At 39.2% G+C, this 15,913-nt stretch overlaps 1 protein-coding gene across 12 annotated transcripts in view; it reads right to left on the bottom strand.

Moving 5' to 3' along the window:
• Nucleotides 1-15,913, bottom strand: part of Mapkap1 (MAPK associated protein 1) — a 216,558-nt gene that overhangs the window by 183,451 nt on the left and 17,194 nt on the right. For 5 of the 12 annotated variants that reach the window (XM_075985951.1, XM_075985950.1, XM_075985957.1 and 2 more), the window contains 2 exons: nucleotides 7,009-7,336; nucleotides 4,455-4,544 (listed from right to left, as the gene is read on the bottom strand). The exons of 3 other annotated variants lie outside the window; for them this stretch is intronic. In XM_075985951.1, the coding sequence (XP_075842066.1) occupies nucleotides 4,455-4,544; nucleotides 7,009-7,267 (349 nt within the window). In that variant the 5' untranslated portion in view covers nucleotides 7,268-7,336. Of the gene's footprint in view, nucleotides 1-4,454; nucleotides 4,545-7,008; nucleotides 7,337-7,687; nucleotides 7,716-9,170; nucleotides 9,239-10,187; nucleotides 10,208-15,913 lie in introns of those variants that run through there. 4 more of the 12 variants (XM_075985953.1, XM_075985952.1, XM_075985956.1 and 1 more) reach the window with 4 other exon arrangements.

Here is a 15,913-nt window from a genome sequence, read left to right as displayed (position 1 = left end):
ACTGGCACTTGCTCTGAAGACCAGGTTGGCTCCAAACTCACAGAGATTCACCTGCCTCTGCCTCTAGAATGTTGGGATTAAAGGCATGAGCTACCATTAAAACAACTGGGATACAATTATTCTTCAACAAATAAACTACCAGAAAAAATTAAAAAGAGCCTATACATTAAATAGAAAGTGGGGCATTTTAACTGAAAGTAGAATGTGAAGGTTAGCTAGACAGCTCAGTGGGCAAAAGTGCTTAACAAGCTATGTTCAACCTTTAGAACCCAAACTCACATAAAGGTGGAAGGAGAGAATCAAATGCATAAAGTTGTGCTGTGACCTCCACATACACACACACACACACACACACACACACACACGCACGCACGCACGCACATACAAAAATAGAAAATAAAATATGAATAAAAGTAATATATGAACCTCAGATTCAAATCTAAAGAAAATAAAATCAAAAAGTTTGAGGTAATCAGAGAAACGTGACAACAGATTATATATGATACTAAATAAAGTTTATATATAACATGTATGACAAAGAAAATTAATAATTTCTTCAATTATTAATTATATTTTTAAAAGCAAGTTCTTTATAAAGAAAATTAAAAAGCTCTTTTATAATTTAAAATATTTATAACAACTATAAATTATAAAGCTAAGAGGAATTCACTATTTACAATGGAAATAAAAACATCTGGAAATAACCTCAATACTCTTATAGATGTAACAAAATAATACACTTATGAACTATTTGTGCACACAAATGATCCTGTGATCAACTTAAAAGACATATACCCATGTCATAAATTAAATTTACAATAAAAACATGAAAATCTAAACAATGGTTTCTCCCTACACTGTGTGTAAGCTTCTCTCTGACCTTGATAACTCTTGACAAAGCAGACTACTGAGAACACTGCGTCCAGATAGTACCTGAAGTCTGAATCACAGGATACCCAGAGGGTCTTTTTGTTTGTGTGTTTCCTAGTCAGGGGTCACTGTGTAGCCCTGGCTGTCCTGGAACTGACAGAGCTCCACCTACTTCTACTACTCTCAAGGGTTGGGATTAAAGGTGTGCACCACCACTGCCTGGCTGAGGGTCTTATTCTAAGCATTCCCTTACAACATGTCATATGGGTTTAAGTCACAAAGTCCATCCACCATCCAAGAGACCTTTAATTCCTCTATGACAAGGCCACACTGGAGCCAGCCAGATGGCTCAGTGGTAAGGCTGACAATACTGTTGACCTGAGTTTTATCCTACATGGTAGAGAAAAACAACTCCAAATTGTTCTCTGTTCATATAAACACCATAGCACATGTACACACAAACAGACACACAGACAGACACGGGGACACATGGGGAGGGGATGGGAAGAGAAAAGAAGGAGGGGAAAGGAGACAAGGAAGAAAATGCAGCACTAACGACTCCATGAGTCAGTGGGAAGAAGAGCATGCCAGAGAGCTCGAGAGTCACATTGATTCTTCTACTGAGGAACATATAAGGGCAGGTGAAAGAGTCTGACAAAATGTAAGTAGCAGATAAAGAATGAATAAATGGCATTGACCCCAAATTCCTAAGGACGATCAAAAGGCTTTAAAGATAACATTTGTTCCCAGGAGAGAGCATGTGTTTGAAAGATGTGAAAACAAAGGACTAGGGGCTGGAGAAATGGCTCAGTAAGAAATGGCTCTTACGGAGGACTTGAGTTTGACTCTCAGCGCACCAGTCAGGTAGCTCACAACTACCTTGAACTCCAGTTCCAGGTGGTTCCTCCTTTGGTCCCCTGTGCATAGGTATATGCATACACACAGACATATCTTAAAAATAAAACAGTGTTGTTCAGTTTACCAAGCAGATGCTCAGTGAACTCCTGACTCCACTTTTCTAGCAAGCTTTAAGGATAACAGAGTGCTAAGCTGTGATGACAGAGCCACACCTACAGAAAATTTCAAAGACATTATTCTCTTCATTGATGCGGCAGGTGTACGATAACTGTTTAGAACAGCCATGGAGCAGGGTGGACTGTAGGTAACGACCTGCTCCAGAAATAATGATCACAGAGTCAGTTCCTGAAATGTGTGACAGACAGAAAAGGAGAGGAGGAAATTGTGTAAACACACAATGAACAGAGTGACTACAGATGGAAGTTGGAGGGGCTATCCACTTCTCCAGCATACTCTGAAATTCTCAACAGCGTTAAAGCTGGTGGGATAAGCTGGAGAATACTCCAGCTGAAAACCGTTCTCCAGTTGGAAATGGGCTGCTGCACAGACATCAGAGGCACTCAATTCACGCTCTTTCTATTTATATGTTTAAGATTTCAAAGTGAAGAAAGCGAATAAAGGGTAGCCCAAGAAACAGAGCTTAAGCCATCCCTTGTCTTCATTAGAGGCGATTCACAGCAACTGCACTGAGAGATACAGGAATTTCAAAACAAACAAGGTGAAGGATCGAAGTGTCTTTAGGCCATATTAAATATAATGGAGAGAGCTGTAACAGAGGCAGCCCAGCCAGATCTGTAAAGTATCAAAAGCAAGGCTAAGGATGGGGGGATGGCTCAGCAGATAAAATGCTTACCAAGCAGATGCAAGGACCAAAGTTTGGATTCCTAGAATCCACATAAAAGCTTCTATTCCCAGCATGTCATGGCAGTAGACAGGAGTCAAAACAGCAAGCTCTGGGTTCGCCAAGAGACCTGCTTCCATATGTAAGACTAAGAAATGTACCTAACGCCATTCTGTAGTTCATACACACACGCATAAGACACACACATACATGCATACACATAAATGCAAACTTCTCACATGAACTTGGCACATATTAAGAAAAGAAAATAAATAACTAAAAACTGTAAGAAATCAACCAATAAGATATATGAAAAAGAAATGGTAGCCCAGGCTGGCTCTAAACTTGAGATTCTTCTACCTCAGTCTCCTGAGTGCTGGAATGACAGGTGTATCCTGCTGTGCTCAGCATGTCAATGGAATTTCTGGTTCTGCATAGGCATCATTTAGAGGAAGTCACTAAGAAAACCGGACCTAATGAAAGCACTGCACAAGAAGCAGCAAGTATAGTGTGGCTGGTTCATCAAGGAAGACAAAGCTGGATGTGAGGTGTGGCATGACCATGCTTCTACCTTCTAGCTGTGTGACTTTGGTAAGTTAATCAAGTCTCCCTGGCCTGTCTCACCAGTAATCATAAGTAATAACACCTCCACCTTTGCATAGAGTGAAGAATATGAAATGCCGAGTGCACCCTGTTAGTCACGTAGCAACCATTAATACTGCCAACCTTAGAATTATTGGGCAGCAATGGAGATAGTCAACAAAGATTTATGAGACATCCATCACCTGCCAAGGAGGTATTGGAAGAACAAAGAGGACATTTCTTTTAAAGGAAAAAATAAAGAAAACGTCTTAGAAAATGATCTAATCATTATAATCACTATTTTAAGACTACTTTACTTTCAAGACTATGTATGTGTGAGCATGCTCATGCAGAAGCTAGCAATTGTGTCCAGTGTCTTCCCCTCTCATTTTTCACCTCATTTTACTAAGAATGGGTCACTTACTAGACCTGGAACTCTAAACTAGCTGGGCAGAAGCCCAACGGATCCTCCTGCTGTTGTGTGCTCAGTACTGAAATTTCAGGTCTGCCATTGCACTTTCCTGACTGAGCCATCTCCACCGTAACCAAGAGTTTAAATTTTTTTTCTTCTTGCTGAAAATGAAGCATTGAAAATAGGTGTTCTGAAGCCAGGTGGTGGTGACACGCGCCTTTAATCCCAGCACTTGGGAGGCAGAGGCAGGCAGATCTCTGTGAGTTCGAGACCAGCCTGGTATACAGAGCAAGTTCTAGGACAGGCTCCAAAAGCTACAGAGAGACCCTGCCCCCGCCCCCCCAAAAAGGGGAAAAAAAGTGCTATGGTCACTGAAACAAGGTAAAATCTAGGACTATATAAATGAGGCTGACAAGACAGCTCAGCTAGTAAAGGTTCTAGCTGCCATGAGGAAGAACCTGTGTTCACTCCCCTAAACCTATACAATAGGAGAAAACTGATTCCTACAAGCTGACCTCTGATTCCATACATGCAGGGTGACATATGTGCATGAGTGTGCACATACAAACAATAAATAAATAGAACTGTACAAATGAACCTATAACTTAAACACCCATTTGAAGAAGTATATACTATTCTTGGCCCCAAGAAAATGGTACTAAGTAATGATTTTAGAAAGCACCCTCTAACCGCATTAACCCTGTAAGCCAGTGGGAAAGGAGGCCCAAACCAACAGGGCCAATGCACACAAGTGCACTGGGCTCAAGCTCAAACACAAGTGGTATCCACCCAAAGAACTTAGAAGAACAGATTAAAAATAGAAGTCCATATATAATGATATAAACTAAGTATAAAAATCCCAAATCATAAATGAAAGTTGTTTCCATTTACCTGATTGCTTAGAATTTCTTTCTTTCCACTGAATATTTTTGCATTTGATCTGGTTTTGTCTCTCTTTGCGGAGTCGTTCTAATCTTTGAGCTTGAAAAGAAATATTATAACTATAAGTTTGTCAATGAAAGTTTACTATAAACAAAGATATAATTAACTACCTTTATATGAATAAAGATGTTTTATATTGCATATGGAGGAAGAAAGTCATAAAATTTTAAAGGTGGCACCCCTGAAAAGCAAATACCAACAAAAACATGAAAATATTCTTGATTTATAATTGAAATTAGAGGATATAAAACATTAATAGAGATCATAAAGATAGTATTAACATGGAAGAGAATAATAAAATGTGAAAACTTCTGTGATTAATATGACATTTCATTATATAAATCATTAATAACGGTCTTAAAGGAATTTTAATGCACAAATGAACTGAAGTGAATATTACATTACAGGAATAAAATTACTGTTATGAATTACTCTACCCGTTTCAAAAATTAAAGATAAATGAACTCAGACTAGACTATTAAAGTTTTAAATATAAAATCCTTTATCTAAAAATCATGAAAATTATAAAATGTCAAAGCTATATAAATTAGCATAGCTTTTCTTCAGTGGGCTGAAACAGTTTATAGGTAGTAAAATAAATGATTTGTATCTTTGTCACATTAGTCAAATCGTAAAAAGAACAATTCTTCTTTAAAAAACTTTAAGATGTACTTTAAAGATTAAAAACTAAGTTCCTTGATCACCAATATGGCCTATAGTTTCAATTTTGTACTAGCACCTCAGCATTAACTAAAGAAATGTCTGCACCAAGAGTCACCTAAAATCACACGTCTGTTATTACACTGGCTAATCAACATTCAACCTTCAAAAATCAGCAGCCTGGTCCTTCACAGAAAGATAACCGGTATCCATTAGCAACTGCTGCTCACAGCCATAACTCGGAAAATCAGAACTCAGGTCTCTCTCACTGTTTTTTCATGCTACTCTTCCACATCTTATTGAGGAACACACTGGCAATAGAAAAATATCTAAAATAAATTTTGTTTACAAACACTTTCAAGGTGGGAAACCATACATTCCTTCCTTAGCATTATGGGAGAGAAACACTGGAAATGATCTTGCCAGAAATTTAAAAACTATACAGGCAAAAGCATTCTTTTTTGTTTGTTTTTTCAAGACAGGGTTTCTCTGTGTAGCCCTGGCTGTCCTGGAACTTGCTTTGTAGACCAGGCTGGCCTCAAGCTCAGAGATCCACCTGCCTCTGGCTCCCAAGTGCCGGCGTGTGCCACCACTGTCCCTGGCTTGCAAAAGCTGACATCACTATACCTAACCAAACCCACTGTCATTAGTAACAATGAAGGGTGCAGTCACAGTAACACCACCGTAACACTCTAATTGAGCAGCATCTTCCTGGTAAAATCTACCCAGCCTGTCACAGAAGATACCATGTCACGAACTTGCAAGGATGTTCCAAATAGAGCACTGAGTGGCAATGGTTCTAAAGTATTTGCGAACCATCACTAAAACCCTATTTTGATAAAAGTCTCTCTTGATACTGGGACGTGATATTAGTTATTTTCTTCTTATGGGCAAACTATTCTTTTTGATGTCACAGACACTGCACTCTGAACTCAACTTCAATGTTTCTTTCACTGTGAGGCATACCCAGCTCTGCCGCCGACTCCCAGTTAACATTTTACATCTGGAGCATGAAAATAAACATTTGTCATTATTGTCCATCTCTTGTCACTCTCTTTCCTTGGGATTAACAGGCTACTACCACTGATCCTAAAAAAGGATCCTTAAAATGCCATTTCTCATAAGTATGCATGTATGTATTTAATATATATATATTATATATATGCATGTGTTCTTTCTCCCTAACTCCCTTCCCTCCCCCCCCCCCCCCCGTTTCTCAATAAAAGCCTTGGCACACTGCATTCTCCTGGAAAAATTATAAAAGCACTATCAACTGGACAATGGACAATGATAAGCCTCTAAAGGTTAAGAACTAAATATATATGGCAAATTTGAGTATTTACAAACCACTGAGACCAAAGGTTTGTGATCAACTTAAGGAAATAAGAGGAAAGCATCAAAATAGGAGCATTTTTGTGCCTCCCTCACTCCATATACGGAACCTATTAAAACCCACCCAGGAGCTGGGACTTTAGTGGCCTGCATTCCTGGGCTAGCCTGCTCTTGTATTGATTTTGGTGCCTGTATTCCTAGGCTATCCTGCTCCCAAATTAAGAGATCTTTGTCACCCTAGAATCTCCCTCAAGGAAATTTACTTGAGACTGGGTGGCTCTAAGGTCTCAAAACAGGGCCACTTCCTTTTCTAAAGGCAACTTCCACCAACATAAGGCTCTCCTGTCTACTTCCTCCTAACAGCTCAACACCAAAGTCTTCTACTTACACAGAGATGTTCAACCACTCTCTCACTAGGCACAGACTTCCTAATGGACCTCTTCCAACCCTGTCCATTATCTCTTGGCTGACTACTAATCTGAAGCTAAGAAGACAACTAAAGACAGTTTACCTGTGTTTGAGCGTCTTCTAATACCAAAGTCCCAGCTTGAGGTAATATCGACAGACTGGGCGTACACGTAGCCCTGAGTCTCACCACTGCTTCCCTGAACTTCTGACCCACTGTCTCCAGGCACTGAAGGAGGATGAGTCTTCTCTAGGTCAACATCATGATCAATGAGAACCATCTCACACATTCCCGTGTCATCACTGGTCACATGTGACTGTCGAATATGAGCTAAAATGATAGTTGGATTGTCCAAGAAGGCCATCCTTTCTGTGGGCCAGTTTCTTTAAAAGGCTATTTTCTCCTCTTCATACTGTTTCACGGACTCACCTACCTAGAAACATGATGCACACAGCAATATTTAAGAAACAGGCAAAAAATGGCTGAATCATTTTTCAACAAACTCAATATGATAAAAGTTCACCTTGAAATCCAACATTATCTCTGTACCCAGAAGCTGAGATGGATAAAAGCTAAGCTGAAAGGAGATTCTTATAAACACCAGGACCTATGGCTCTCTTGCAAGTAAATCATAGCAACACTTAGTGAGGCTACTCAAGGCAAGAAAGCATGCTAGAATGTACGTTTTCCTTCCTACTTCCTCTACTTCATGCACCTGCTCATGATGCTGTGAGGTCGAGGGTAAGGAACAAGGTGTTGTCAGGTGATATGCTACAGTACTCACCTGCACTTAGCAGTTCACAGTCTCATGGCTGTAAATTTAAAGACAAGAAGTTTTTTGAGCTAACAGGAATTTTACAAAAGTTTACCGCCAAAGTAATTGTGTTCAATAAACATTTTTTTTCTTTTAAGGTAATACTGTGCTTTTCAAATAAAATGTATTAGTCAAAATTGCCTTGTCGCAAGATTAATTTCTTATTTTAAAAACCTAATTATAAGAACTGCTTCCTTGATCCTGTTAAAGCTACAAGTAATAATGTTTATCCCATGAACTAGATAGAACTTTCTCAGTGGGCTGGAAATATTCAGCACAGAATAATACATACTGTGGCTAGGAAACAGACCCTAGAGACCAAACTAGTTTTTGTTGTTGTTATTTTGTTTTTCAAGATAGGGTTTTTCTGATAAGCTGTCTTGGAACTTTGAAATATGCTTGCCTCTGCCTCCCAAATACTGGGATTAAAGGTGTGTGCCACCACCGCTCAACAAGACAGAACTAGTTTTAAATCCCTAGAGTCCACATAAAAAGATGGGTGTGGGGGTTGGAGGGATGGCTCAGAAATTAAGAGCATTGGTTGCTTTTTCAGAGGCCCTAGGTTTGATTCCCAGCACCCACCTGTTGGTTTACAAACATCTATAACTACAATGCAAGGGAATCTGACATTCTCTGACCACTACAGGTACCAACTATACACACGGTGCACATACTTATATGCAGGCGAAGCATTCATGCACACAAAATCAAATAAATCTTAAAAATAAAAATCTGAGCATAGAAGAAGCATTGGCCTGTAACCCCCAAACTACAGAAAGCAGAAACAAGAGGGTCACTGGGGCTTGTTGGCCACTAGTCTAGTTACAGTGAGAGACTGTTTCAAGAGAATAGGAGTTATACAGCAGAACACACAATGGCCTCATACACAGGGGCATGTGTACCTGAACACACATACAATCATACCCACACATATATTCACACACTAACTCTCACACAAATATATACCTGTAGGGCTGGGAATATAATAGAGTACTTGCCTAGCATATACAAGGCTCTGGGTTTGGTCCCCAGTAGAAAGACAAGGAAAAAGAAAAGAGAGGGGGGAAAAGGTGAGGAGAACCCGAAGAAAAACATATAGGCATCCTCCTGAATATTAACCTTCATCAGGCGATGAAAGGAGACAGAGACAGAGACCCACATTGGAGCACCAGACAGAAATCTCAAGGTCCAAATCAGGAGCAGAAGGAGAGAGAGCACGAGCAAGGAACTCAGGATCGCGAGGGGTGCACCCACACACCGAGACAATGGGGATGTTCTATCGGGAACTCACCAAGGCCAGCTGGCCTGGGTCTGAAAAAGCCTGGGATAAAACCGGACTCGCTGAACATAGCGGACAATGAGGACTACTGAGAACTCAAGAACAATGGCAATGGGTTTTTGATCCTACTGCACGTATTGGCTTTGTGGGAGCCTAGGCAGTTTGGATGCTCACCTTACTAGACCTGGATGGAGGCGGGTGGTCCTTGGACTTCCCACAGGGCAGGGAACCCTGATTGCTCTTTGGGCTGACGAGGGAGGGGGAGGGAAATGGGAGGCAGTGGCGGGGAAGAGACAGAAATCTTTAATAAATAAAAAAAATAAAATAAAAAAACAATGTGCATACAATAAAAACAAATGATGTTTTAAAAAAGACTCTTGTCATTTGTCTCTTCTAGAAAGGGAACTAGTAACATCTGATTTTTAAAACTTATCAAAAATTTGTCTGCCATTATCTAGTGGATCTTAAAGATACTATTAGAAAAAAATGTGGTTGAAGCACATTGTTAAACAAGGTATTAATTAAAATAACGCTAATATTTACTCCCTTACCTTTATATCTGGTTCATGGACTACTTCTCTCACAGAGGCTAATTGGAAATGCAAAGCTAAGTACCTCACGTCTAAACAAAACTTTATGTAGGACAGACCTCCTATGTCCCCAATACCATGTGGTAAGTGTCATACATTTCTCAAATATCTGATCTCCTTAATTATAACATGCCAGTGTATTGATGAAATAATTACAAAATTTAAAGTGAGCATTTAAATTCCTGTGAAAACGAAGCCTTTCCTATAACCGTAGAGGGAGCACTGAGCATAGAGCCTCTTGTCAAGAAGCTGATGGTCGCAGTTGGTCACCTGCAAGCCTCCTAGAACAATCACCTATTTTCCCTCCATAAGAGGCAGGCAGTTAGCTGCTGGCAAAAAGGTTGTGCCTTTTACCTTCATATTGTCTAGCCCTCCCTGCAAAACTAAATGTTTGCTGAGTGTTCTGGTACCAAAATTCAAAAAGCAAAGAACAAAGAAAAGTGCACTGAAGTACCCTTAAAAACAAACACACACAGAACTTTTCTAGTAAAGCGAATCTGCTCCAGCACAGCTTACAAAGAACAGAGAAACGAGTTAAGCAGCTCTGAGGGTGCACACCAACTCTCCAACTTCCCCTTTCATTAAAAAGGCTTCAACATACTCCAGCATCAGCAGGCAGTTTCTCTGTTAAACAGTATGACTCCATGCAGTGATGAATGTGTGTGATTTGATCCACACCAGCTCTGAGAGGAAACTTCCACAGGACTTCCCTGGGAAACATGCGATTGGAGTGTCATTTCTGGGCTCCTCTGAGGTGTGCCTGCAGTTCCATAAAGACAGGGGCCTTAGCACCGCACCTCTCTGGCAACAAGAATGCTACACCAAGCAGGATACTCAATACATGCTGCTGTCCCACTCCCACTGACTATTCAATCCTGCTGTCGAGATAAGTCCTTCAAGCATGTCAGGTGTGTGGTCAAAGACGGATCACATTCCGTTAATACAGACGTGAGAGCCTCTCACCAATGTGCCTTTCAAAACTGTCACCTTGGGACACTATCCATTTATGCCAACACTGCTTTTCAGAATCACTGACAGTATTTTTAAAATCTCTTAAGAGTGGGTAAGCATCGCTTGAAGGCATATTTGATTTCTAACACAGATATACAACAATGAAATAAGTTATTTTTTCTGTTCACTTGCACAAAGAACAAAAAGACTTTTAAGAACTAATATTGACAGGTATCCTAAGACATTACACTCTCATTTATTTATTTTTTATGTTTTTGGAACTATTTTATTATGACAAATCCAGCAAAACTTTGTACATACATATATAATCAAAACTGCCCTCCTAAAATAAACATTCAAATTTCTTCAAACATCATCGTACAGGTTATTAGTTGCAAAATACACTCTCATTTATAATAGAAAGGAGTGAAAATGGGTACTTGCTAGAGAAGCTTGGTAATGCGTATCAAAATGTAAAAATAAACATTCTATGAAATCCACTCTAGAACTTGCACCAGAAAGTAACTGAGCATAAATGTTTATCTCAGAATTATTTGAAATATATACTGAAAATCTAAATGTAATCTAAACATTCAAACAACCATACATATGCTCTGACACATAAATGCAATGGAATACCATGTAGTAAAAAAAGGGGGGGGGCCATGAAAGACCTGAGTTCAAATCCCAAGCACCTATATAAAAAGCCAGGTATGGCCCCAGATTGCTATAACTCTAATGCTATGGGTGACAGAGACAGGAGGATCACTAGAACTTGCTGGTCACTAGAGTCAGTTGGAGCTACATCACAAGAGAATAAGAAAAAGAACAACAGAACAGGACACCTAATGTCTCTGGCCTCTGCACATGGGCCCACATGTGCATGCATATACCACACAAAGACAAACACACATAAAACTTATTAATATATAATACATATGGTAGAAGACAAATAAATAAAATGTAATATATACATTTGATGTGGGATTCCCCTCTGTATGCTATGAATATGCTTTATTACCACTGGATAATACAGAAGCTGCTTTGGCCTATGGCAGGGCAAACTAAAGTGAATGCAGGGAGAAAGAAGGCAGAGTCAGGCTCCGCCCAAGAAGCAAGAAGTGAGTTAACAAACCACAAGCCTCATAGTAAAATATAAAATAACAGAAATGGATTAGTTTAAGATGTAAGAGCTAGTGAGGAATTCGCCTGAGCCATTGGCCAAACAATGCCGTAATTAATGTAGTTTTGTGTGATTATTTGGATCTGGATGGCCAGAAAACAAAAGTGCAGTTTCCATTTATATACATTGGCTATAACAAGAGCCTTTAAACCCAGAAAATGATAATATTTCACAATGGATGATGTTTAGAGACATTATAACCAAGTGAAATGTGCCAGTCATAAGAGAACATGGACTCATATGGGCACCTAAAGCACACACTCTTAGTGATAGGAAGGAGACTGATGGATGCCACGGAATGGAGGAAGGAGGACCAGGCAGATGTCAGTACTATTTGCAGTCTAGGAAGATGGAAATTCTCGAGATGGGTGGTGGTGACGGCTGCACACCGCCATGAGTACACATAACACCACTGAACTGTATATTGAAAAGTCATTAAAATGACAAATTTCATGCTATGTATATTTTACTACAATTGAAAGTCTTTTAATTTAAAAAGGTTTTAAATCTGGGAAGCACTAAGTGAAACAAAATTAACCAATTTATCTCCAATTCAATTATTAAATATTGTGTTTTTTAACATTTATGTGTGAGAGAGAGTAAGCAAGTGAGAGACTGGAGGTAGAACCGAGGACTTCACAAATGGTAAGCAGTACTAGCTCTATGCCTCAAGCCCCTTTCTCCCACTTTTACTTACCATTTACTTAAAAAAAATGTAATAGGAGCATCTAGACAGAAGTGAGTACCATTCCAAAATGACAGATTTTTTCTTCTTTTATTTATTCATTTTTTAATTTAATTTAATGTTTTAGTTTTTCAAGACAGAGTTTCTCTGTGTAACAGCACTGGCTGTCCTGGAACTCTCTCTGTAGACCAGCCTGGCTTCAAACTCACAGAGATCTGACTGCCTCTGCCTCCTGAGTGCCACCACCTCCCTACTTTTGTCTTCTTTTGAGACAGAATCTCATATACCACAAGCTGGCCTCCTACCTCACCTCTCACATGCTGAGATTACATGTGTATGCTACCACGTCTAGTTTCAAAATGACAAGTATTTTTAACATACAGAGTTGGTCTGTTGGTCTCCTTATAAATAGACTCAGCACAATCTGCTTAGTTCTTATTGTTCTATTAAAGAGGATCCTGGCATAACTTGGATACTACATACAACTCCTCACAACTGCTTATGTTCACAGAACCTGCATGTAGTACCTTGAGACATGGCTGAAATCATTTTTAGCAGATTCTGATGAATAGCAGGTCTCAACAATCTTTTAAGATTAGGATCTCATTCTGTAGCCCAGGCTGACCATAAACTCATAGGGTTCCTGTCTTAACCTCCTGAGTACTAGGATTATAAGCATAAGCAACCGTACCTGGTTCTAAATACTCAAGAAATTTATACACACAAGCTCCCAAATTTTACTGGCAATTGTTTATAGAAAAGCATGAGATGAAGCATAATAAATAATAAGACATAGATGCACAGTTGGGGGAAATTAGCCATGGGGCAGTGATTCAAGATAGAACAGTATGTATCCACAGGACTTTGTACATTTGCTATAGCTAGAGCACAGGATTCCAGAAGCCAAAAGTAACTACACATCGACTAACCTCAAGTTATTGCAAAAGCTAAAATTATTTATCCTTTTTACATGAATTAATTTACATAACCATCAAAATAACCTTTTTAAGGTAACTGCTATTATAAGGCATAGTAACACACGTCTTTAGTCCCAGCACTTGGGAGGCAGAGACATGTGTGATTTCAAGGCTAGCCCGGTGTACAGATTGAGTTCCAGGACAGGCTCCAAAACTCTAGAGAAACCTTGTTTTGAAAACAACAACAAAAACAAAAGGCTGCTTTTTTTTTTTAATTCTCCATTTACAGACTGGGGGAAAAAAAAAACAAGAAACAAAAAACAAAGAACCCATGGGGCAGAAAAAAAAAAGGTTAAGAAATGTGGTCAGAGCACACCTTCCTAACCACTGTGCCACAGCCTCACAACAAAGAATCAAAACAGTGGCTGCAAGACAGTTCATAAACACCCCATTGTTGTGGGTTCCAAGGGTTGACAGATATTTCTTTCCTGGGTCTTCATAAAAGCTTTAAGACACAATGTGTTCAGCTGTATACATTTAGCTACTCTGCTAATGCTACAGTAATTTTTGTACAACAGCAAAAAAAAAAAAAGCCATACCTGCAACAATTGTTGAAAAAGACAAACATTTTTCACAAAATTTCCTTCATGAAAGGAACATGAGAGATCATTACTTTTGACCTAAACCTACAGAGGTGTTACTTTATATTTCAAGTTAGGTCTAAATATATATTAAGTTGGGTTGATTTGTTGCAAAGCTGGACTCAAACCCAGGAACCTTCGGTGTACTTGCCAAGCACTTGCCCCTAAACTATGCCTCTGATCCCATCCCAGAGATATTTTTGAAAATAGTAATTTATGCAACCTCAGCTTTAAGTCAACAGCTGAAGTATTTTATCTTTCTTCGAATAATGCACCAGAAGCATTGAACTCTCCTCGTACTCCATCAGTAAGGACCTGCAAGCTACAGTGTGTCTAAACGTCTGTGTCAAGTCCATGCTTAGAAAGGACTCCCATCTCCTTCCCTTTCAACATGCCACACTCACTGCTCTCACCTGCAATCTGTGAAAACCTGCCTGAATAAGCAACAGCCCGAGGCTTCTCAAAGGTCTGCAAACTCCCAATCAAAAATTACTGCTGCCCCATCAATGTGTCATATAAATGCTGGCATGTTAATTGTGTATTTATAAGATTGTTAATGGTTAGTTAATTTACCTCCCACACTATTATTGTACTTGAAATGATTTAACGTCTGCTAAGGGAATTAACAACATGTAACAGCAGATGTGAATTGTTGGGTTTTTGGGTTTGTTTTTGTTTTTTGTTTTTTTAACCTTTCTACACTGTACCCTGCCTTGACATTGTTAGTATTAGGCATGATAACCTGGATGACCTGATTCCCAAGCAGGAGTCATTAACACAGACTAACAAAAGCAGTCCTATTTATCTATCATGACATGGGTGGTTACAAGTTAGGATAACAAAACCCTTTCATTATATATGAAGTTTCAATTCATAGAAACCAGCAGACTGTCTTTTGACTATGACCAACATTCTCTGATTTAGCTACAGTTCAGAATTTATACCTCTTAGAATTTGAATATGGAAATGACTATTAAAATAAAATGCAGTTTATTGCTTCTGAATATCTTTCTCTCACTTTCTCCAATGTAACTCTAAACTAAACCTTTCTGTATTTTTTAGACTAGTAAAAATGGCTTTTAAAAGTGGCTCTGGGCATTCAAAGCTTCTCCACATGACTATGCCTAACTCCAGTGAACAGTAATAGTGAGAACATATATTTGGAGCTTATTTTATCCTCCTCCATTTCTACTTCCACACTTTGAGTAAAAATACTTTAAGATTTAAAAAAAGGGAGGGGGAAGAATGCTTGCATGTTCTTTTGAATGAGATTCACTCACTAACCATCATTTTACAGTGAGACTAGGAATCTCTAAGAGTGTGCTGTTCCTCCACAGACCCATGTCCACATAGGGGCTCTTCCACACAAACAGAAAAGAAACACAATGCAATGTATATACCAATGGTAAATGAATATGCTTTCCAAGAAACAGAAAAGTCCCAGAGAGGAAGTGGTAGCATTTTAAGGATGGCTGGGCTTTGCTTAGGCAGAAATACAAGGAGGATAGTGATAGATGACCCATGCTGTGAGCAGTACTGATCACAGCCAGACTAGGCTACAATGACCATCTTGGTTTGGTAAATCTGGGTTTGCACTATGATTTGCACTGATCAAATGTAGTTGAAATAATTGTATGAAATTTCAAGATCTTGACCTCTAGATGACTGGCTTTGGAATATTTCCAAATCATCATCAAAAGAAAACCCGTGTGTTATATAGACATGTTCATGTAGGTATGCACACCTGTATGTGTAGGTGCCTGAATGTGTCTCTGCGGAGGTTACAGCTGGTACTGTTTTCTTCAGTCACTCTCCACTCTATTTTTTGAGACAGAGTCTCTCTCTGAACCTAAAGTGCAACAAATCAGCTAGGCTGTCTGGCCAATGAGCTTCAGGGATCCACCTTCAATGACCCTAGTGCTGATATTATAGGTGTACGTCATGCACCCA

The sequence above is a fragment of the Microtus pennsylvanicus genome, chromosome 9 (assembly GCF_037038515.1).
Source record: "Microtus pennsylvanicus isolate mMicPen1 chromosome 9, mMicPen1.hap1, whole genome shotgun sequence".
Classification (NCBI taxonomy): Eukaryota; Metazoa; Chordata; class Mammalia; order Rodentia; family Cricetidae; genus Microtus; species Microtus pennsylvanicus.
The sequence above is the reverse complement of the archived record's forward strand: the minus strand, read 5'-3'. Positions and strand labels throughout refer to the sequence as shown.